This window comes from Oncorhynchus mykiss, chromosome 4, assembly GCF_013265735.2.
Source record: "Oncorhynchus mykiss isolate Arlee chromosome 4, USDA_OmykA_1.1, whole genome shotgun sequence".
Classification (NCBI taxonomy): Eukaryota; Metazoa; Chordata; class Actinopteri; order Salmoniformes; family Salmonidae; genus Oncorhynchus; species Oncorhynchus mykiss.
The window spans coordinates 38,958,777-38,982,500 of record NC_048568.1 but is presented as its reverse complement, the minus strand read 5'-3'; the positions used below and the strand labels follow the sequence as shown (position 1 = coordinate 38,982,500).

The following is a 23,724-nucleotide window of genomic DNA, read 5'->3' as shown; positions in this document are numbered from 1 at the left end:
GGAGGGAAAGGAAGGGGAGGGAAAGGAAGGGGAGGGAAAGGAAGGGGAGGGAAAGGAAGGGGAGGGAAAGGAAGGGAAGGGAAGGGAAAGGAAGGGGAGGGAAAGGAAGGGGAGGGAAAGGAAGGGAAGGGAAGGGAAAGGAAGGGAAGGGAAAGGAAGGGGGGGGGAAGGGAAGAAACATGTCATCTGATTCTGTTATGGTTGTCAAAGCAACACCACGTATTATAGTATCCATGGGTGATAAGGGTGGTGAGTGGACAGGAGGAAACTGTTACTATGACAATAAATAGGGTGGCAGGTAGCCTAGTGGTTAGAGTGTAGGGACGGCAGGTAGCCTAGTGGTTAGAGTGTAGGGACGGCAGGTAGCCTAGTGGTTAGAGTGTAGGGACGGCAGGTAGCCTAGTGGTTAGAGTGTAAGGACGGCAGGTAGCCTAGTGGTTAGAGTGTAGGGGTGGCAGGTAGCCTAGTGGTTAGAGTGTAGGGGTGGCAGGTAACCTAGTGGTTAGAGTGTAGGGGTGGCAGGTAGCCTAGTGGTTAGAGTGTAGGGACGGCAGGTAACCTAGTGGTTAGAGCGTAGGGACGGCAGGTAGCCTAGTGGTTAGAGCGTAGGGACGGCAGGTAGCCTAGTGGTTAGAGCGTAGGGACGGCAGGTAGCCTAGTGGTTAGAGTATAGGGACGGCAGGTAGCCTAGTGGTTAGAGTGTAGGGACGGCAGGTAGCCTAGTGGTTAGAGTGTAGGGACGGCAGGTAGCCTAGTGGTTAGAGTGTAGGGACGGCAGGTAGCCTAGTGGTTAGAGTGTAGGGACGGCAGGTAGCCTAGTGGTTAGAGTGTAGGGACGGCAGGTAGCCTAGTGGTTAGAGTGTAGGGACGGCAGGTAACCTAGTGGTTAGAGTGTAGGGACGGCAGGTAGCCTAGTGGTTAGAGTGTAGGGACGGCAGGTAGCCTAGTGGTTAGAGTGTAGGGACGGCAGGAAGCCTAGTGGTCAGAGTGTAGGGACGGCAGGTAGCCTAGTGTTCAGAGTGTAGGGACGGCAGGTAGCCTAGTGGTCAGAGTGTAGGGACGGCAGGTAGCCTAGTGGTCAGAGTGTAGGGACGGCAGGTAGCCTAGTGGTCAGAGTGTTGGCCAGTAACCGAAAGGTTGCTGGATCGAAGGTAAAACATTTAAATAAAACTATCACCAGGAAACTGTTACTATAACACTAACTAGCACCAGGAAACTGTTACTATGACACTAACTAGCACCAGGAAACTGTTACTATGACACTAACTAGCACCAGGAAACTGTTACTATGACACTAACTATCACCAGGAAACTGTTACTATGACACTAACTAGCACCAGGAAACTGTTACTATGACACTAACTAGCACCAGGAAAATGTTACTATGACACTAACTAGCACCAGGAAACTGTTACTATGACACTAACTAGCACCAGGAAACTGTTACTATGACACTAACTATCACCAGGAAACTGTTACTATGACACTAACTAGCACCAGGAAACTGTTACTATGACACTAACTATCACCAGGAAACTGTTACTATGACACTAACTATCACCAGGAAACTGTTACTATGACACTAACTAGCACCAGGAAACTGTTACTATAACACTAACTAGCACCAGGAAACTGTTACTATGACACTAACCAGCACCAGGAAACTGTTACTATGACACTAACTAGCACCAGGAAACTGTTACTATGACACTAACTAGCACCAGGAAACTGTTACTATGACACTAACTAGCACCAGGAAACTGTTACTATAACACTAACTATCACCAGGAAACTGTTACTATGACACTAACTATCACCAGGAAACTGTTACTATGACACAAACTAGCACCAGGAAACTGTTACTATGACACTAACTAGCACCAGGAAACTGTTACTATGACACTAACTAGCACCAGGAAACTGTTACTATGACACTAACTAGCACCAGTAAACTGTTACTATAACACTAACTAGCACCAGTAAACTGTTACTATAACACTAACTAGCACCAGGAAACTGTTACTATGACACTAACTAGCACCAGGAAACTGTTACTATAACACTAACTAGCACCAGGAAACTGTTACTATGACACTAACTATCACCAGGAAACTGTTACTATGACACTAACTAGCACCAGGAAACTGTTACTATGACACTAACTAGCACCAGGAAACTGTTACTATGACACTAACTAACACCAGGAAACTGTTACTATGACACTAACTAGCAGAGAGAGTAGTTATCTTACCTGATCTGACCTCGTACCTGCAATATCATGAGGAATAGTAGTTATCATACCTGTGCTCGTCTGTAGTACTGCTTAGTGATGGTCTGATATCTCTCCTGTCCTGCTGTGTCCCTGGAAGAAATCAAAAGTCAATCACCCTCTTTTAGAAAATTACCATACAGGCCAGTGAATAGTGATAATATCAGGCTGTTTCGATCCACGGTGGATCTTTGTGAGTTCAAAAAAACGTTTTTTTTATCTTGAGGTACGAGTCATTGCAAAGGGTTTTTGTGCACTACAGAGAGGGGATGTCCTTTTGTCTGAACTTGTTTAGTGTCCCGTCTGTAAGCAGCCGTATGTCAGCCACTGTAAGCCTGAACACGAGTGTCCTCCTAAATGACTAACATGGTGTCAATGTAGAATATGAATGCGGCTGCTTTTGGTTTACCAAATCTGTATCCTCACTTTGATGCCGTCTATCTCTAGCGTCTTCATTTTGAAATCGACTCCTGAGGAGAGACAAAGAACAGACAAGTCAATATTGTGCCTATGGAAACCTCAGGTTAATTCATCCTATTTAATGTGTGGAGAGGTGAGGCGAGGTTAAGGTGAGGCGAGGTGAGGTTAAGGTGAGGCGTGGGGGGGGGGGGGGTGAGGTGAAGTGAGGCGAGGTAAGGGGGGGTGAGGCAAGGTTAAGGTGAGGCGTGGTTAAGGTGAGCCGTGGTAAGGGGGGGGGGTGAGGTGAGATTTTCTCTTCTGTTTTCTATCCTAAACTATTAGACTAATATGTTTTCTATCCTAAATGTTTTTGGCCGATCTGAAATCCTCTCTCAGACTAATACGTAGGTAAACATACATGGCATTTAACCACCCCAACAGTCAACAAACAGCTCTAACCAATGAACCCCAACTAAAAAAGATAAAAGACTCACAAACCATTACTCATGATGTAAGGCTCCACTCCAGGGAAGGGTTAACTGTGGCAAATCAATACTCAGTCCCTCAGACACTCTGATACTCTGCCTGTGGTGTGTTTTTCATCAGTTACATTCCTCCTCTACTCAGCCTGAGCAGGCCCTCCATTGAAAATGAGCAGCGTAGATGACAGAAATACTGCTTTTAAACTGCAGTGTGTTCACTTGATAAGGGCTTTGGCACTGAAGCTCATCTGTCGACCCTGTAGCCACACTCTCAGACCCTCAGACTTAACCCGTGAGATGCCCATTGTGGGTGATATACACCTCTTCTGTTGACAGGGCACTCCCATGAGAAAGATACTCTGATAGATGTGACATATTGCTTTTGTACTTCAGTGTGTTCATTCGAAACGAGTCTCATCTCGGCACGCATATCTAAAACACGATAGACAACTAGTGACACTCTCACAGGCCTACTTTTCATACTGCCGTGTGATGGCTTGATACAGTCTCTGCACTCAGACACTCATCTTAAACACGATAGACACTCTCTCACAGGCCTGGGCCTAGACTGGAGTTCACTCCACTTCAGGGAGAGACAGAGAGGTCTGTTGAAACAGTAAAGCAACACTTTTTTTTTTAAGAAAAGGTTTCTACCTAGAACCTAAAATGGTTATTTGGCTGTCCTCACAGGAGAACCCTTTGAGGAACCATTTTTGGTTCCAGGTCGAAACCTTTTGTTTCCAGGTACGACCCTTTTGGGATCCATATACTGTATGTCCCTTTCCACAGAGGGTTCTACCTGGAACCCAAAATGGTTCTACCTGGAACCAAAAAGGGTTATCCTAAGGGAACCCTTTTTTTCTAAGAGTGTAGAACTGTGTGACTATTAGGACTGTGTGACTATTAGGACTGTCTGACAACTAGGACTGTGTGATAACTAGGACTGTCTGACAACTAGGACTGTGTGACAACTAGGACTGTGTGACTACTAGGACTGTGTGACTACTAGGACTGTCTGACTACTAGGACTGCGTGACAACTAGGAATGTGTGATAACTAGGACTGTCTGACAACTAGGACTGTCTGACAACTAGGAATGTCTGACAACTAGGACTGTGTGACAACTAGGACTGTGTGACAACTAGGACTGTGTGACTACTAGGACAGTCTGACTACTAGGACTGTGTGACTACTAGGACTGTGTGACTACTAAGACTGTGTGACTACTAGGACTGTGTGACTACTAGGACTGTGCGACTACTAGGACTGTGTGACTACTAGGACTGTGTGACAACTAGGACTGTGTGACTACTAGGACTGTGCGACTACTAGGACTGTGCGACTACTAGGACTGTGTGACTACTAGGACTGTGTGACAACTAGGACTGTGAGACTACTAGGACTGTGTGACAACTAGGACTGTGTGACTACTAGGACTGTGTGACAACTAGGACTGTGTGACTACTAGGACTGTGCGACTACTAGGACTGTGTGACTACTAGGACTGTGCGACAACTAGGACTGTGTGACTACTAGGACTGTGTGACTACTAGGACTGTGTGACTACTAGGACTGTGCGACTACTAGGACTGTGCGACTACTAGGACTGTGCGACTACTAGGACTGTGTGACTACTAGGACTGTGTGACTACTAGGACTGTGTGACAACTAGGACTGTGTGACTACTAGGACTGTGTGACAACTAGGACTGTGTGACTACTAGGACTGTGTGACAACTAGGACTGTGTGACTACTAGGACTGTGTGACAACTAGGACTGTGTGACTACTAGGACTGTGTGACAACTAGGACTGTGTGACTACTAGGACTGTGCGACTACTAGGACTGTGTGACTACTAGGACTGTGCGACTACTAGGACTGTGTGACTACTAGGACTGTGTGACTACTAGGACTGTGTGACTACTAGGACTGTGTGACTACTAGGACTGTGTGACTACTAGGACTGGGTGACAACTAGGACTGTGTGACTACTAGGAATGTGTGACAACTAGGAATGTGTGACTACTAGGACTGTGCGACTACTAGGACTGTGTGACTACTAGGACTGTGCGACTACTAGGACTGTGTGACTACTAGGACTGTGCGACTACTAGGACTGTGTGACTACTAGGACTGTGTGACTACTAGGACTGTGTGACTACTAGGACTGTGTGACTACTAGGACTGTGTGACAACTAGGACTGTGTGACTACTAGGACTGTGTGACAACTAGGACTGTGTGACTACTAGGACTGTATGACTACTAGGACTGTGTGACTACTAGGACTGTGCGACTACTAGGACTGTGCGACTACTAGGACTGTGTGACTACTAGGACTGTGTGACTACTAGGACTGTGTGACAACTAGGACTGTGTGACAACTAGGACTGTGTGAGAACTAGGAATGTGTGACTACTAGGACTGTCTGACTACTAGGACTGTGTGACAACTAGGACTGTGTGACAACTAGGACTGTGTGACAACTAGGACTGTGTGACTACTAGGACTGTGTGACTACTAGGACTGTGTGACTACTAGGACTGTGTGACAACTAGGACTGTGTGACTACTAGGACTGTGTGACTACTAGGACTGTGTGACAACTAGGACTGTGTGACTACTAGGACTGTGTGACAACTAGGACTGTGTGACTACTAGGACTGTGTGACTACTAGGACTGTGTGACAACTAGGACTGTCTGACTACTAGGACTGTCTGACTACTAGGACTGTGTGACAACTAGGACTGTCTGACAACTAGGACTGTCTGACTACTAGGACTGTCTGACTACTAGGACTGTGTGAATACTAGGACTGTGTGACAACTAGGACTGTGTGACAACTAGGACTGTGTGACTACTAGGACTGTGTGACAACTAGGACTGTGTGACAACTAGGACTGTGTGACTACTAGGACTGTGTGACTACTAGGACTGTGTGACAACTAGGACTGTGTGACTACTAGGACTGTCTGACTACTAGGACTGTGTGACTACTAGGACTGTGTGACAACTAGGACTGTGTGACTACTAGGACTGTCTGACTACTAGGACTGTGTGACTACTAGGACTGTGTGACTACTAGGACTGTGTGACTACTAGGACTGTGTGACAACTAGGACTGTGTGACAACTAGGACTGTGTGACAACTAGGACTGTGTGACAACTAGGACTGTGTGACTACTAAGACTGTCTGACTACTAGGACTGTGTGACTACTAGGACTGTGTGACAACTAGGACTGTGTGACTACTAGGACTGTCTGACTACTAGGACTGTGTGACTACTAGGACTGTGTGACTACTAGGACTGTGTGACAACTAGGACTGTGTGACTACTAGGACTGTCTGACTACTAGGACTGTGTGACTACTAGGACTGTGTGACAACTAGGACTGTGTGACAACTAGGACTGTGTGACAACTAGGACTGTGTGACAACTAGGACTGTGTGACAACTAGGACTGTGTGACAACTAGGACTGTGTGACTACTAGGACTGTGTGACAACTAGGACTGTGTGACTACTAGGACTGTGTGACTACTAGGACTGTGTGACTACTAGGACTGTGTGACTACTAGGACTGTGTGACAACTAGGACTGTGTGACAACTAGGACTGTGCGACTACTAGGACTGTGTGACAACTAGGACTGTGTGACTACTAGGACTGTGCGACTACTAGGACTGTGTGACTACTAGGACTGTGTGACTACTAGGACTGTGTGACAACTAGGACTGTGTGACTACTAGGACTGTGTGACTACTAGGACTGTGTGACAACTAGGACTGTGTGACTACTAGGACTGTGTGACTACTAGGACTGTGTGACAACTAGGACTGTGTGACTACTAGGACTGTGTGACAACTAGGACTGTGTGACAACTAGGACTGTGTGACAACTAGGACTGTGTGACTACTAGGACTGTGTGACTACTAGGACTGTGTGACAACTAGGACTGTGTGACTACTAGGACTGTGTGACAACTAGGACTGTGTGACTACTAGGACTGTGTGACTACTAGGAGTGTGTGACTACTAGGACTGTGTGACTACTAGGACTGTGTGACAACTAGGACTGTGTGACTACTAGGACTGTGTGACTACTAGGACTGTGTGACAACTAGGACTGTGTGACTACTAGGACTGTGTGACAACTAGGACTGTGTGACTACTAGGACTGTGTGACTACTAGGACTGTGCGACAACTAGGACTGTGTGACTACTAGGACTGTGTGACAACTAGGACTGTGAGATTACTAGGACTGTGTGACAACTAGGACTGTGTGACTACTAGGACTGTGTGACTACTAGGACTGTGTGACTACTAGGACTGTGTGACTACTAGGACTGTGTGACAACTAGGACTGTGTGACTACTAGGACTGTGTGACTACTAGGACTGTGAGACTACTAGGACTGTGTGACAACTAGGACTGTGTGACAACTAGGACTGTGTGACTACTAGGACTGTGAGACTACTAGGACTGTGTGACTACTAGGACTGTGTGACTACTAGGACTGTGAGACTACTAGGACTGTGTGACAACTAGGACTGTGTGACTACTAGGACTGTGTGACAACTAGGACTGTGCGACTAGGGAAGGAGTATGCAGACCGTGGCACAGTGAAAGGTCACTGGCTTGTCTTGCCTGGGGCTGGGAGGAGTGAAAGCAGGAAAAAACACAGACATGAAGGCTCTCGTTCTCTCCCTCTTTCTCCCTCTTTCTCTCTCTTTGTCTTGCTTCTCTCCAAGCATCTCTCTCTCTCTCTCTTCCCCTCACTCTTTCTATGCTTCTCGCTCTCCACGTCTCTCCCTCTACATCTTTCATTTTGCTTCTCTCCTGGAGTCATCCCTGCATTCAGTGATCTGGGAGTGAGTGACGTGCAGCTTCAAAGTATATGCTATCTAAGATGTCCTCTAGAATAGATGAATGGGAAGTGTTGGCTCAGCTATCTAAGATGTCCTCTAGAATAGATGAATGGGAAGTGTTGGCTCAGCTATCTAAGATGTCCTCTAGAATAGATGAATGGGAAGTGTTGGCTCAGCTATCTAAGATGTCCTATAGAATAGATGAATGGGAAGTGTTGGCTCAGCTATATAAGATGTCCTCTAGAATAGATGAATGGGAAGTGTTGGCTCAGCCATCTAAGATGTCCTCTAGAATATATGAATGGGAAGTGTTGGCTCAGCTATCTAAGATGTCCTCTAGAATAGATGAATGGGAAGTGTTGGCTCAGCTATCTAAGATGTCCTCTAGAATAGACGAATGGGAAGTGTTGGCTCAGCTATCTAAGATGTCCTCTAGAATAGATGAATGGGAAGTGTTGGCTCAGCTATCTAAGATGTCCTCTAGAATAGATGAATGGGAAGTGTTGGCTCAGCTATCTAAAATGTCCTCTAGAATAGATGAATGGGAAGTGTTGGCTCAGCTATCTAAGATGTCCTCTAGAATAGATGAATGGGAAGTGTTGGCTCAGCTATCTAAGATGTCCTCTAGAATAGATGAATGGGAAGTGTTGGCTCAGCTATCTAAGATGTCCTCTAGAATAGATGAATGGGAAGTGTTGGCTCAGCTATCTAAGATGTCCTCTAGAATAGACGAATGGGAAGTGTTGGCTCAGCTATCTAAGATGTCCTCTAGAATAGATGAATGGGAAGTGTTGGCTCAGCTATCTAAGATGTCCTCTATAATAGATGAATGGGAAGTGTTGGCTCAGCTATCTAAAATGTCCTCTAGAATAGATGAATGGGAAGTGTTGGCTCAGCTATCTAAGATGTCCTCTAGAATAGATGAATGGGAAGTGTTGGCTCAGCTATCTAAGATGTCCTCTAGAATAGATTAATGGGAAGTGTTGGCTCAGCCATCTAAGATGTCCTCTAGAATAGATGAATGGGAAGTGTTGGCTCAGCTATCTAAGATGTCCTCTAGAATAGATGAATGGGAAGTGTTGGCTCAGCTATCTAAGATGTCCTCTAGAATAGATGAATGGGAAGTGTTGGCTCAGCTATCTAAGATGTCCTCTAGAATAGATGAATGGGAAGTGTTGGCTCAGCTATCTAAGATGTCCTCTAGAATAGATGAATGGGAAGTGTTGGCTCAGCTATCTAAGATGTCCTCTAGAATAGACGAATGGGAAGTGTTGGCTCAGCTATCTAAGATGTCCTCTAGAATAGATGAATGGGAAGTGTTGGCTCAGCTATCTAAGATGTCCTCTAGAATAGATGAATGGGAAGTGTTGGCTCAGCTATCTAAGATGTCCTCTAGAATAGACTAATGGGAAGTGTTGGCTCAGCTATCTAAGATGTCCTCTAGAATAGATGAATGGGAAGTGTTGGCTCAGCTATCTAAGCAAGATCTGATAGAATATATCACAGTAGTGTTCAAACATCGGATTTGAAGAAGAAAAATATTATTGTATAAGGTGAGAGGGGTTTTCATATTGTAGCGAGTTCCGGGGGGTGGCCCCGACAGGGACACGACCCCGGCAGGGACACGACCCCGACAGGGACACTTACACCGGCCAAACCCTAACGACAATGGGCCAATTGTGCGCCGCCCTATGGGACTCCCAATCACAGCCGGATGTGCTTACAACCTAAGGTCGAACCAGGGTCTGTAGTGACACCTCCAGCACTAAGATGCAGTGCCTTAAACTGCTGGCGCCGCTCGCCACCCTTGATGAGGTCGCTACAATAGGATCACTAGGTGTGTACCGGTCGACTTGCAGACCCGAAGTCTTTTGTCACAGTGTCTGTGTCTCTGTGAATGAAATGGACACCGTCTATGACTCTACAGCCCATCACACATCACACCCGGCCGTGACAATGACAGCTCAAATACAGCTCCCCTCTGAGAAAGCCGTGGCTAATTTGTCACGGTAAGCGTTTCATCACAGTCTGCAAGGCGGAGAAGCTGTACAGGGTTAATAGGTACAAGGAGGTGACTGGTCTAATGACCTTGGACACAGCTCACTTCTACCTTCATCAGGTGATGACACGACAGGAGTGTACTGTAGGCAGTGGGCCTAATACTGACAGACAGGCTTTTATGTTGGACACATAGACGCTGGGACAACTGGGGAGAGCGGGGCCTGTCTTACCCTAAAACATGGCTGTGACTGTGCTAATGCGGTTGTCTTACCTGCCTTAGTTGAATGCACTGACAGCAAAATCGTTTAGGATTAGGAGAGAGAGTCTGCTACAATGACTACAATATAAATGGTTGTAGACAGTGACACCATAGGAGTCTCCAGTCACATCTCTGGATCTGTCACACAGTGTGAGAGACGTTGCAACAATCCAGTAACTTTTCCCCGCCAAAAAAAATCCCAGCTTTTCCAGAAATCCTGGTATCAAAATTCCTAGATTCAGGTGGGAATTAAATCCCAGAATCCACCGACCAGGATTTCTGGAAAACCTGGAAATTTTGCAAACCCTATAAGAGTGAATCAGAGTGATTCTCCTCACTAAGGCCATGCCAAGCCATTCACAGTACTGTAGTCTTCAGGGGACTCTATGCTTAGGACACAAACAGCAAGCTTGTCCATTGTAAACTACATTGGCAGCACTGAAACATACAAAAGGACAGGGGAAGGGAGGGAGAATAAACTAAAGCGTCCACCTTGGGACAAGTAAGGCAAAGAAAACAAGCAGCTTTCAACTAGACCTATTAAGTGGGTTTTACCCAGAGTTGATATAGTATTTACTGTTTACAGTGTGTTTTACACAGAGTTGATTTAGTGTTTACAGTGTGTTTTACCCAGAGTTGATATAGTATTTACTGTTTACAGTGTGTTTTACCCAGAGTTGATTTAGTGTTTACAGTGTGTTTTACACAGAGTTGATATAGTATTTAGTGTTTACAGTGTGTTTTATCCAGAGTTGTATCAGACGGCCATACGGTATGTAGAGTTTACAGTGTGTTTTACCCAGAGTTGATATAGTATTTAGTGTTTACAGTGTGTTTTACCCAGAGTTGATATAGTATTTAGTGTTTACAGTGTGTTTTACCCAGAGTTGATATAGTATTTAGTGTTTACAGTGTGTTTTACCCAGAGTTGATTTAGTGTTTACAGTGTGTTTTACCCAGAGTTGATATAGTATTTAGTGTTTACAGTGTGTTTTACCCAGAGTTGATATAGTATTTAGTGTTTACAGTGTGTTTTACCCAGAGTTGTATCAGACGGCCATACGGTATGTAGAGTTTACAGTGTGTTTTACCCAGAGTTGATATAGTATTTAGTGTTTACAGTGTGTTTTACCCAGAGTTGATATAGTATTTAGTGTTTACAGTGTGTTTTACCCAGAGTTGATATAGTATTTAGTGTTTACAGTGTGTTTTACCCAGAGTTGTATCAGACGGCCATACGGTATGTAGAGTTTACAGTGTGTTTTACCCAGAGTTGATATAGTATTTAGTGTTTACAGTGCGTTTTACCCAGAGTTTATATAGTATTTTGTGTTTACAGTGTGTTTTACCCAGAGTTAATATAGAATTGAGTGTTTACAGTGTGTTTTACCCAGAGTTGATATAGTATTTAGTGTTTACAGTGTGTTTTACCCAGAGTTGATATAGTATTTAGTGTTTACAGTGTGTTTTACCCAGAGTTGATATAGTATTTAGTGTTTACAGTGTGTTTTACCCAGAGTTGATATAGTATTTAGTGTTTACAGTGTGTTTTACCCAGAGTTGATATAGTATTTAGTGTTTACAGTGTGTTTTACCCAGAGTTGATATAGTATTTAGTGTTTACAGTGTGTTTTACACAGTTTATATAGTATTTAGTGTTTACAGTGTGTTTTACACAGTTTATATAGTATTTAGTGTTTACAGTGTGTTTTACCCAGAGTTGATATAGTATTTAGTGTTTACAGTGTGTTTTACCCAGAGTTGATATAGTATTTACTGTTTAGTGTGTTTTACCCAGAGTTTATATAGAATTGAGTGTTTACAGTGTGTTTTACCCAGAGTTGATATAGTATTTTGTGTTTACAGTGTGTTTAACCCAGAGTTGTATCACACAGTCATATAGTATTCAGTAGATCTATGTTCATCACACCCAACAGTTTAATTCAACATACTGACAACAGTGTTTCTACTTAGCGTAGCAATTAGCCAACCATTTCTATGAATGCATAAGTATATGTGCGTGCCAAATGACACCCTATTGCCCTATATTGTGCACTACTTTTGACCAGAACACTATGGGCCCTGGTCAAAAGTAGTGCACTATATAGGGAATAGGGTGTTATTTGGGACGTATCCTATCTCTGTCAGTGAGCCATGTCCAGGGCATCCCCTTTATTGTAGCTATCCCATAATAAGCAGCACTTAACAGTGGTGGTGGGGGGGGGGACGTAGTAGATGTGGGTTCGAAGAGCTGCTTATTGTTTCATGATATAGGGCACGCACGCACGCACGCACGCACACACACACACCTCCTACTATCCCTCACAGCCAATATGACAGCCAGAGGCTCCAAGGAGTTCACAGGTCATTGACAGGCCGACCGCTCAGGCGAGGGAGATTAAATGCATGGATCGTGTGATTAAACATGTCTCCTAAATCATGGCTGCCTGGCGGTAGCTGCTTACTGCGGTGACCAGTGGAGGTAGTGGAGGTTGCACATAAAGTGGCAATAATATATATACCATTTAGCAGATGATTTTATCCAAACACATTTATAGTCATGAGTGCTGAAATATTTCACATACGGGTAGTTCTGGGAATCAAACCCACTGTCTTGGTGATTCATGCCTCATGATCTACCGACTGAGCTACAGAGGACCACCAGCTGGACACATGGTAATAGTGTGTTAACCTGAACCTTATTAAATTAATAACATTAATGCATTCAGGTCTAGAGTTCTAAACTAACAGAAGAAGAGGGGGGCAGGAGTTCCTACAGGCCACATGACCTGAGAGGTAAACTCTGAGCTCTACCTAGCGTAATGTACAGCATCACCGGATCACATGACCTGACAGGTAAACTCTGAGCCCTACCTAGCGTAAGGTACAGCATCACCAGATCACATGACCTGACAGGTAAACTCTGAGCCCTACCTAGCGTAATGTACAGCATCACCAGATCACATGACCTGACAGGTAAACTCTGAGCCCTACCTAGCGTAAGGTACAACATCATTTTAGTCATAGCCATCTACAGCTAGAACACCTGGTATCTGTCAGGCTGTGGGAACACAGGGAAGAACGTTATTGTTCTATTAAATCACTGTCTCTAACCTTTAGTGAGTCTGCCAATAGTGGTAATGGCCTTTTGGTCTTCCTCTGCTTGGAAACACTCTATCCTAAATGCTGAGTCTCAGAAACAATATATATATATATATATATACATAACAATATAATATACTCCCATCTATAGAGTCTTGGCTGTGTGTTTCTGAGACACTGTCAAAAACACAGTCACAGGTCTTAGTTGAGAGTCTAAACTTGAAATGAACACAAATATTCAGAAGAAGATATTAATAGAAACACTATTTAGGACATGTGGGCCTACTTGAGTATTTGAAGAACATGTGGGCCTACTTGAGTATTTGAAGAACATGTGGGCCTACTTGAGCATTTGAAGAACGTGCGGGCCTACCTGAGCATTTGAAGAACGTGCGGGCCTACCTGAGCATTTGAAGAACGTGCGGGCCTACTTGAGTATTTGACGAAGACGTGGGCCTACTTGAGTATTTGAAGAACATGTGGGCCTACTGGAGTATTTTAAGAAAGTGTGGGTCTACTTGAGTATTTGACAAAGATGTCGGCCTACTTGAGTATTTGAAGAACATGTGGGCCTACTTGAGTATGTGAAGAACACGTGGGCCTACTTGAGTATTTGAAGAACATGTGGAATCGACTTGAGTATTTGAAGAACATGTGGATTCTACTTGAGTATTTGAAGAACATGTGGGTCTACTTGAGTATTTGACAAACATGTGGGCCTACTTGAGTATTTGAAGAACGTGTTGGCCTACTTGAGTATTTGAAGAACATGTGGAGGCAGCTATAACAAATGATATTTTAGGCTTAGGGGTTAGGTTCAGGCTTAGAGGTTAGGTTCAGGCTTAGAGGGTAGGTTCAGGTTTAGGGGTTAGGGTTAAGGGATTGGGGTTAGGGTTAAGGAATTGGGGTTAGGGGATTGGGGTTAGGTTTAGGTTTGGGGGTAGGACATTGGGGTTAGGGTTAGGGGACTGAGGTTAGGTTTAGGGATTAGGGGTAGGGCATTGGGGTTAGGGTTAGGGGACTGGGGTTAGGTTTAGGGATTAGGGGTAGGGCATTGGGGTTAGGGTTAGGGATTAGAGGTAGGGCATTGGGGTTAGGTTTAGGGATTAGGGGTAGGGCATTGGGGTTAGGTTTAGGGATTAGGGGTAGGGCATTGGGGTTAGGTTTAGGGATTAGAGGTAGGGCATTGGGGTTAGGTTTAGGGATTAGGGGTAGGGCATTGGGGTTAGGGTTAGGGATTAGGGGTAGGGCATTGGGGTTAGGGTTAGGGGACTGGGGTTAGGTTTAGGGATTAGGGGTAGGGCATTGGGGTTAGGGTTAGGGATTAGAGGTAGGGCATTGGGGTTAGGGTCAGGGGACTGGGGTTAGGTTTAGGGATTAGGGGTAGGGCATTGGGGTTAGGGTTAGGGATTAGGGGTAGGGCATTGGGGTTAGGTTTAGGGATTAGGGGTAGGGCATTGGGGTTAGGGTTAGGGGACTGGGGTTAGGTTTAGGTTTGGGGGTAGGACATTGGGGTTAGGGTTAGGGGACTGGGGTTAGGTTTAGGGATTAGGGGTAGGACATTGGGGTTAGGTTTAGGGGACTGGGGTTAGGTTTAGGTTTAGGACATTGGGGTTAGGGGATTGGGGTTAGGTTTAGGTTTGGGGGTAGGACATTGGGGTTAGGGTTAGGGGACTGGGGTTAGGTTTAGGGATTAGGGGTAGGGCATTAGGGTTAGGGTTAGGGGACTGGGGTTAGGTTTAGGGATTAGGGGTAGGGCATTAGGGTTAGGGGACTGGGGTTAGGTTTAGGGATTAGGGGTAGGGCATTAGGGTTAGGGTTAGGGGACTGGGGTTAGGTTTAGGGATTAGGGGTAGGGCATTGGGGTTAGGGTTAGGGATTAGAGGTAGGGCATTGGGGTTAGGTTTAGGGATTAGAGGTAGGGCATTGGGGTTAGTGTTAGGGATTAGGGGTAGGGCATTGGGGTTAGGGTTAGGGATTAGAGGTAGGGCATTGGGGTTAGGTTTAGGGATTAGAGGTAGGGCATTGGGGTTAGGGTTAGGGATTAGAGGTAGGGCATTGGGGTTAGGTTTAGGGATTAGGGGTAGGGCATTGGGGTTAGGGTTAGGGATTAGGGGTAGGGCATTGGGGTTAGGGTTAGGGATTAGAGGTAGGGCATTGGGGTTAGGTTTAGGGATTAGAGGTAGGGCATTGGGGTTAGGGTTAGGGATTAGAGGTAGGGCATTGGGGTTAGGTTTAGGGATTAGGGGTAGGGCATTGGGGTTAGGGTTAGGGATTAGAGGTAGGGCATTGGGGTTAGGGTTAGGTTAGGAAAATAGGATTTTGAATGGAAATCAATTGTTTGGTCCCCACAAGGATAGTAAAACCAACGTGTGTGTGTGTGTGTGTGTGTGTGTGTGTGTGTGTGTATACACTATATTGATAGTCAGAGTGGTGTTAGCCAGTGTTGGTCAGTCGGTCTGGATCTATGCCTCTCTGTGGACTCAATTTGGTTTGTTTGATCTCCCATAGAGGTCCTTAGACAGACCGCATCCCAAATGGCTCCCTATTCCCAACATAGTGCACAACCTTTCACCAGAGCTCTATGGGCCCTGGTCAAGAGTAGTGCACTATTTAGTGAATAGGATGTCATTTGGTAGACAGCCGATAGCAGACAGGCACATGAGTGGCCATCTGTAACCCTGTTTACAGAAGCACTGTTGTCTTATAGCAGACAGACAAACATATTACCACTCCACTCCTGGCTGGAATACCTGGCTGCACCTGCAACCCACCCAGTTATTTGATCTGACGTAGCCGGCTGGGCGAGCTGGAGCAGTCGACAGAGAACAGAACACTATATTCTAGAACACAATATGCTTTGTGCCAGAGAACACCACAGAGATATCACTAGGGATGTAGTTCTATGAAGAACACTCCAGGTTCTAGAACTTTAGACAGAGAACACCACAGAGAGATCACTAGGGATGTAGTTCTCTGAAGAACACTCCAGGTTCTAGAACTTTAGACAGAGAACACCACAGAGATATCACTAGGGATATAGTTCTATGAAGAACACTCCAGGTTCTAGAACTTTAGACAGAGAACACCACAGAGATATCACTAGGGATGTAGTTCTATGAAGAACACTCCAGGTTCTAGAACGTTAGACAGAGAACACCACAGAGATATCACTAGGGATGTAGTTCTATGAAGAACACTCCAGGTTCTAGAACGTTAGACAGAGAACACCACAGAGAGATCACTAGGGATGTAGTTCTCTGAAGAACACTCCAGGTTCTAGAACTTTAGACAGAGAACACCACAGAGAGATCACTAGGGATGTAGTTCTCTGAAGAACACTCCAGGTTCTAGAACTTTAGACAGAGAACACCACAGAGATATCACTAGGGATGTAGTTCTATGAAGAACACTCCAGGTTCTAGAACGTTAGACAGAGAACACCACAGATATATCACTAGGGGTGTAGTTCTCTGAAGAACACTCCAGGTTCTAGAACTTTAGACAGAGAACACCACAGAGATAACACTAGGGATGTAGTTCTCTGAAGAACACTCCAGGTTCTACAACTTTAGACAGAGAACACCATAGAACTCTAGAAATGGGTTCTTCCAAAATTCTATCCTAGAATGTTGATAATGTGTATAATGTACTCTGGCAACAGTCGTCAAAACGCTTAGAATTATCTCATATATACATTTTCTAATGGTGTCAGGTATTTATTTGATATTCAGTGTTAAAATAAATAAAAGTACATAATTTGCATAATTATTGTGGTGTATTTGTATATTTGATACATTAGCATAAAGGGGTGGAACAAGGCTGCAACCCCAATAACGTCCTCTGACGAGGCCTGCCTACATTCACCTGCGCTGTCTACACTGCCTGCTTATTATTGTTGTTGTCACGTTCTGTTGCATAATTCAACTAGTGTGTCAATAGCAGAATACCCTGGGAAAAATATATATACACGTTTGGGTCTAGATTACACCTATTTATCCATACACTATACTGAATATTAAAAAGTTTGTGGACACCCCTTCAAATTAGTGGATTCAGCTGTTTCAGCCACACCCTTTGCTGACAGGTGTATAAAATCGAGCACACAGCCATGCAATCTCCATAGACAAACATTGGCAGTAGAATGGCCTTACTGAAGAGCTCAGGGACTTTTCAATGTTGGCGCCGTCATAGGATGCCACCTTTCCAACAAGTCAGTTCGTCAGATTTCTGCCCTGCTAGAACTGCCCCGGTCAACTTTAAGTGCTCTTATTGTGAATTGGAAACATCTAGGAGCAACAACGGCTCAGCCGCTAAGTGGTAGGCCACACAAGCTCATAGAACGGGACCTGTACTCGGTTGCAACACTCACTACTGAGTGCCAAACTGCCTCTGTAAGCAACGTCAGCACAATAACTGTTTGTCGGGAGCTTCATGAAATGGGTTTCCATGGCCGATCAGCCGCACACAAGCCTAAGATCACCATGCGCAAGGCCAAGCGTCGACTGGAGTGGTGTAAAGCTCGCTGCCATTGGACTCTGGAGCACGGGAAACGCGTTCTCTGGAGTGATGAATCATGCTTCCCCATCTGGCAGCCTGGGTTTGGCAGATGCCAAGAGAACGCTACTTGCCCCAATGCCTAGTGCCAACTGTAAAGTTTGGTGGAGGAGGCTTAATGGTCTGGGGCTGATTTTCATGTTTCGGGCCCCTTAGTTCCAGCGAATAGAAATCTTAACGCTACAGCATACAATGACATTCTAGACGATTCTGTGCTTCCAACTTTGTGGCAACAGTTTGGGGAAGGCCCTTTTCTGTTTCAGCATGACAATGCCCCCTTGCACAAAGTGAGGTCCATACAGAAATGGTTTGTTGAGATCGGTGTGGAAGAACTTCACTGGCCTGCAGAGCCCCGACCTCAACCCCATCGCACACCTTTGGGATGAATTGGAACGCCGACTGTGAGCCAGGCCTAATCACCCAACATCAGTGCTCAACCTCACTAATGCTCTTGTGGCTGAATGGAAGCAAGTCCCCGCAGCAATGTTCCAACATCTAGTGGAAAGCCTTCCCAGAAGAGTGGAGGCTGTTATAGCAGCAAAGGGAGGGACCAACTATATATTAATGCCCATGATTATGCAATGAGATGTTAGACGAGGAGGTGTCCACATACTTTTGATCATGTAGTGTACTTTACATTGTTTGTGAGACGAGACATAATACTACTATAATCTGAATGTTAATTTTCGTAAATTGCTTTCATTTCAGAGCATCTAATTTGTAAACATTTCTAATTATTACTTTTTTAAATTCCACAAAAAAAAATTTTTTTACACCCATCAAAATAAAGTTATCTTTCTTGTTCTTGTGATATAAGTGATATAAGATCCAGATCCTGATGCAACAGAAAGACAATCTATTCCGTTGAGTCTATTTCAGCCAGTACCAGGGTGTGTTTGACAGGTCATTACTAAAACAACTAGAAGCACAAGCAAAGCGTATGAAAAAGTCGCAGGAGTAAAAGGAAAACAATCAATCCAGTGAGATTTAAGTGACAAGTAGATTTTGAACCCCTCAAACACAGGAAATAGATAGCTGAAAAAGAGAGATCATCAGGTGGAAGGGACATGCAGGTTGCTAGTGTACTTTACTAGTCCTGTATTAGAGGACCGAATGTCTAAAGTAGTGCACTATATAGGGAATAGGGCTCTGGTCAATAGTAGTGCACTATATAGGGAATAGGGCTCTGGTCAATAGTAGTGCACTATATATGGAATAGGGCCCTGGTTAAAAGTAGTGCACTACATAGGGAATACGGCTCTAGTAGTGCACTATATAGGGAATAGGGCCCTGGTCAAAAGTAGTGCACTATATAGGGAATAGGGTTCCATTTGGAACATAATCTGATATTTCTCTGTGATGTCCCTGAACCCAGGGAGGAGGAGTTCAGTCACAGAAAGGAAAACCTGCCTTGACTGGGAAGATAGGAGAATGACTGGTACAGGTCGGTTCTGATAGCTTATTTCACCGGGCTCAATAGGAAGGCAGTGGAGTAGAGTGAGGAGCTGTTCATTTGAGGAATGGAGTATGACAGCCCATATTAACTATAGGGGAAAACCTTGTTGGGTCCGTAGGCCACTGCTTTAATGCTCTCTCTCTCTCTCTCTCTCTCTCTCTCTCTCTCTCTCTCTCTCTCTCTCTCTCGCTCTCTCTCTCTCTCTCTCTGTCTCTCTCTGTCTCTCTGCCTCTCTCTCTCTCTCTCTCTCTCTCTCTCTCTCTCTCTCTCTCTCTCTCTCTCTCTCGCTCTCTCTCTCTCTCTCTCTCTCTCTCTCTCTCTCTCTCTCTCTCTCTCTCTCTCTCTCTCTACAAGGGTTGGACCGAGGCAAAGCAATGACCAAGGATGAAGCGTAGGTGAAATTACACTATTTTGCATGACAATAACTTTTACACTATTAGTAACTCTAATATATATATTATATTGCAGTAAAATGACAAGGCATGTAGATTATGTATATATTTCAAACCAAAATAATATCATTGGTCACACGCGCTGAATACAACAAGTGTAGACTTCACAGTGAAATGCTTATTTACAAGCCCCAACAGTGCCCATTCCCAACAGTCTCATTCCCAACAGTGCCCATTCCCAACAGTGCCCATTCTCAACAATGCCAACAGTGCCCATTCCCAACAGTGCCCATTCCTAACAGTGCCCATTCCCAACAGTCTCATTCCCAACAGTGCCCATTCCCAACAGTGCCCATTCCCAACAATGCCAACAGTGCCCATTCCCAACAGTGCCAACAGTGCCCATTCCCAACAATGCCAACAGTGCCCATTCCCAACAGTGCCCATTCCTAACAGTGCCCATTCCCAACAGTCTCATTCCCAACAGTGCCCATTCCCAACAGTGCCCATTCCCAACAATGCCAACAGTGCCCATTCCCAACAGTGCCCATTCCTAACAGTGCCCATTCCCAACAATGCCAACAGTGCCCATTCCCAACAGTGCCAACAGTGCCCATTCCCAACAGTGCCAACAGTGCCCATTCCCAACAGTGCCAACAGTGCCCATTCCCAACAGTCCCAACAGTGCCCAATCCCAACAGTCCCAACAGTGCCCATTCCCAACAGTGCCAACAGTGCCCATTCCCAACAGTGCCGAGTTAAAACGTAACAAGGTTATAAACCAGGAGTACCAGTACCGAGGCAATGTGCAGGGGTACAAGTAGTTTTTTTTTACCTTTATTTTACTAGGCAAGTCAGTTAAGAACAAATTCCTATTTTCAATGAGGGCCTAGGAACAGTGGGTTAACTGCCTGTTCAGGGGCAGAATGACAGATTTTGTACCTTGTCAGCTCGGGGATTTGAACTTGCAGCCTTTCGGGTACTAGTCCAATGCTCTAACCACTAGGCTACCCTGAGGTAATTGTGGGTAAAAGTGACACATTTTCCCACAAAAAAAAAAATTCACTTTACTTTTGTTCACGTGCATTTAGTAAAAGAAGCAGCTATTCACAAAAAAAATGGTGTAACAAATGTGTCCCAATTGTTTCTGACAGTTACTGATAGTCCCATAGGCTACATAACGTCTTGGAATACTCTACTTGTATTCATGCATTTTTACTTTGTTCAAAATAACATAAACATATTCAATATCCTGCTCATAGTTTGCAGATAACATCTGATGTGGTATACCATGTATCACTCTGTATCCAGGTAGCAACTGCAGTAAGTGTAGTCTACTGGTGGTCATCATTAGTGCAGTTGGATATTTTACCAAGTGGACGACCCCCCCCCCCCAACCTCGCAACTGGCTTTAAAAAAAAAAAAAAAAATTATATTACTGAAACTAATTCGTTTTGTAATCAGAGCTCAGATATGCAAAACAATAGAATGATACAATGCTTTGAGAAAGAGAGGGACACTTCATTTTAATACACAATGGGGCTAATTGCAAATGTCTAATAGCAAATTGGTACATTCTGCACAAATAAAATGTAGAATAATGTACATGCTCTTTTCAATAGGCTAATTGATAGAGCGACAATTATATTCGATTAGACTATTTAGCATAGAGATAATCAGATCTGATTAGGTGCATTCTGATCAACCCCCCCCCCCCCCCCCCCCCCCCCCCTCCAAAAAAATAATAATGTATTCGTGCATCAAAGGAATGGTCTTACCGATTGTGGAAATGTGAGACGGGTGAAATTCGTTGTCCGTGAATCTGCATAATAAACATGTTTTTCCGACCCCCGAATCTCCGAGAAGCAGGAGTCGGAAGAGCACATCATACTGCTTAGCCATAGCGTGTTAGAAATTAGAACAGCCAGCAAAGCTAACTCAGCAACGAATTACCAAAAGCAACACAGCTACACCCCAGCCCATGTCTGCCCAAAATGCAATCAAGTCTTTTGATCGTCTTTCGAGGAACCGGCGAGCAGCTCTGTCTATCAAACCAAGAGGAGCGGTCTCTTTGGTAACAAAGCCTAGGTATAAGAGAAGGGATTCCACCCAGCCCACTCCTCCTCTGATGGGTGCGGTGGCGGGGGAAGCTCCCAGCAGCATCCGCTTTTCACTTGACATCACCGACACGCGAGATGGTTGGTTGAGAACGCGCGGGAGTAAACACGACAGTACAGAAGAAACACCTTTATTATTTTATTGTCCGTAAACTACACCAGGAAGAGTAATTGTGCAAAGAAAACACGGGCTACCTAAAGTGAGCTAAATTAAATAGGGCTATTTCTTTTATTCCCACAGCCTAAAATAATTGTTATTTTATGATGTGCCAAGTAGCCTACACGTTTATCTGTAAAGGATTCTAGTAGACGTTTTACCACATAACAAATAAAGCATGGTTGGATTGAGTTAACACATTTTTTCATAAATGACCCCTACCCCTAGGCATGTATTTTAGGATTCATCAGAATATTCATGCACTAATATGACAGCAAATTAAATAAAAAGGTTACACACATACACAACACTGACCAAAAAAGTTATTTTGTTGGCATTTACGTATGTCCCCATTGCCAGTAAAACATCATCAAAACCTATTTCTTTCACTTACTTGCTGTGCTGTTTCGTTGTCAAGTCGTTTCATTCTCAACCAGGATTTCAATGGAACGCCATTTGGGTCTTTGCGTGTCAAAAAATATACTATTTGACATTTTTTGTCAAATAACACTCTTGTTGACCAATCAGGACATGAATATGACGGCACGTCACGTAATAATTTAACGGGTTCATAAATGTTTTACGAAGTTATTACACATTGATTACATGATCACTCGTATTTCATATGTCACAACGATTCATATGTTGCTATGATGCTGTATGCTATGATGCTGGTAAAGTTGTCTCGCGCACCTTCAGTGCTGGTCATAACAAAAAGCTAGCTAGCTAGCTCAACGGATCCAAACAATGTTCTTCCCCAAAAACATAGCAAAACGACAATCTGTTTCTATATAGCTAGGTGTCATCATCTAAAATAACCTTAATTTATAAAGACAGTTCTTATTTGATTAATGGTGGATGAGCCACAATAGTGGACTTTTGGGTTAGCCTTCAAAATAAACATATGGCATAATTCAACTATTTGTATTCATTTGCATCACTGTCAATGACATACTTTTATTTTGAAGGTTAACCGCAAATTCCATTTGTGTCTAATCCTTATTGTGGCTAGCTTCACAAAACAATCCAGGCCGGGTGAGCCTCACTCGCCAGAGGAAGCTAGCTGGCTGCTTACAACGTTAGCTTTGGGCAACAGGGTTAAGTAGCTGGCTAGCTATATATTTTCATGAACAGAAGTTCAATTTCAATAGGCGAACAACAAGTGGCAACCTAGCTAATACTTACTCACAAGGATTCCTAAATCATTGCTAAGAATAATGAAAATGACTGCAGTTTCTACTGATCATTGCTTTCAGGCTGGTTGTATTGGTGCTAGCTAAGTATCAAGCTAAAGCTAGCTACCCCAGAAGTTGTGGTGAAACAAATGATGCTTTATTACCAAAGCGGTATTGTAAACACATCGTTCGTGGCCGGTGTTTGCTTGTTTGTATACTTTTTTTGTACAGCTTTGACAGTGCTACTGTGTCTTTTTTGACACGCAAAGACCCAAACGGCGTTCCATAGTATGTAAGTCAGGAAGCTAATAGCAGTGACGCTATCACTGTGTAACTCCTGTAGGGCGACATCTGAAAAATGACGCACTTGGTAGTGTTGTCCCGGTGCTCAACCAGTCGGCGACAGAAAACGGTTGATTGTCAAGGGCAATCAATTCCATTATCTTGGCGTTAATCGATTTCGCCTTTGAGTTGTCTCTCTGAAATGTTCTTA

The 23,724-nt window shown here is 44.3% G+C and overlaps 1 protein-coding gene across 1 annotated transcript in view; it reads right to left on the bottom strand.

The window, feature by feature from the left end:
* LOC110521104 (ras-related protein Rab-15) overlaps positions 1 to 21,966 on the bottom strand; it is a 34,024-nt gene extending 12,058 nt beyond the window's left edge. The window contains exons 1-3 of the mRNA XM_036976243.1: positions 21,561 to 21,966; positions 2,679 to 2,739; positions 2,302 to 2,362 (exon numbers count right to left, since the gene is read on the bottom strand). Of these exons, the coding sequence (XP_036832138.1) occupies positions 2,302 to 2,362; positions 2,679 to 2,739; positions 21,561 to 21,684 (246 nt within the window). The 5' untranslated portion in view covers positions 21,685 to 21,966. The remainder of the gene's footprint in view (positions 1 to 2,301; positions 2,363 to 2,678; positions 2,740 to 21,560) is intronic.
* Positions 21,967 to 23,724: the final 1,758 nt, after the last annotated feature.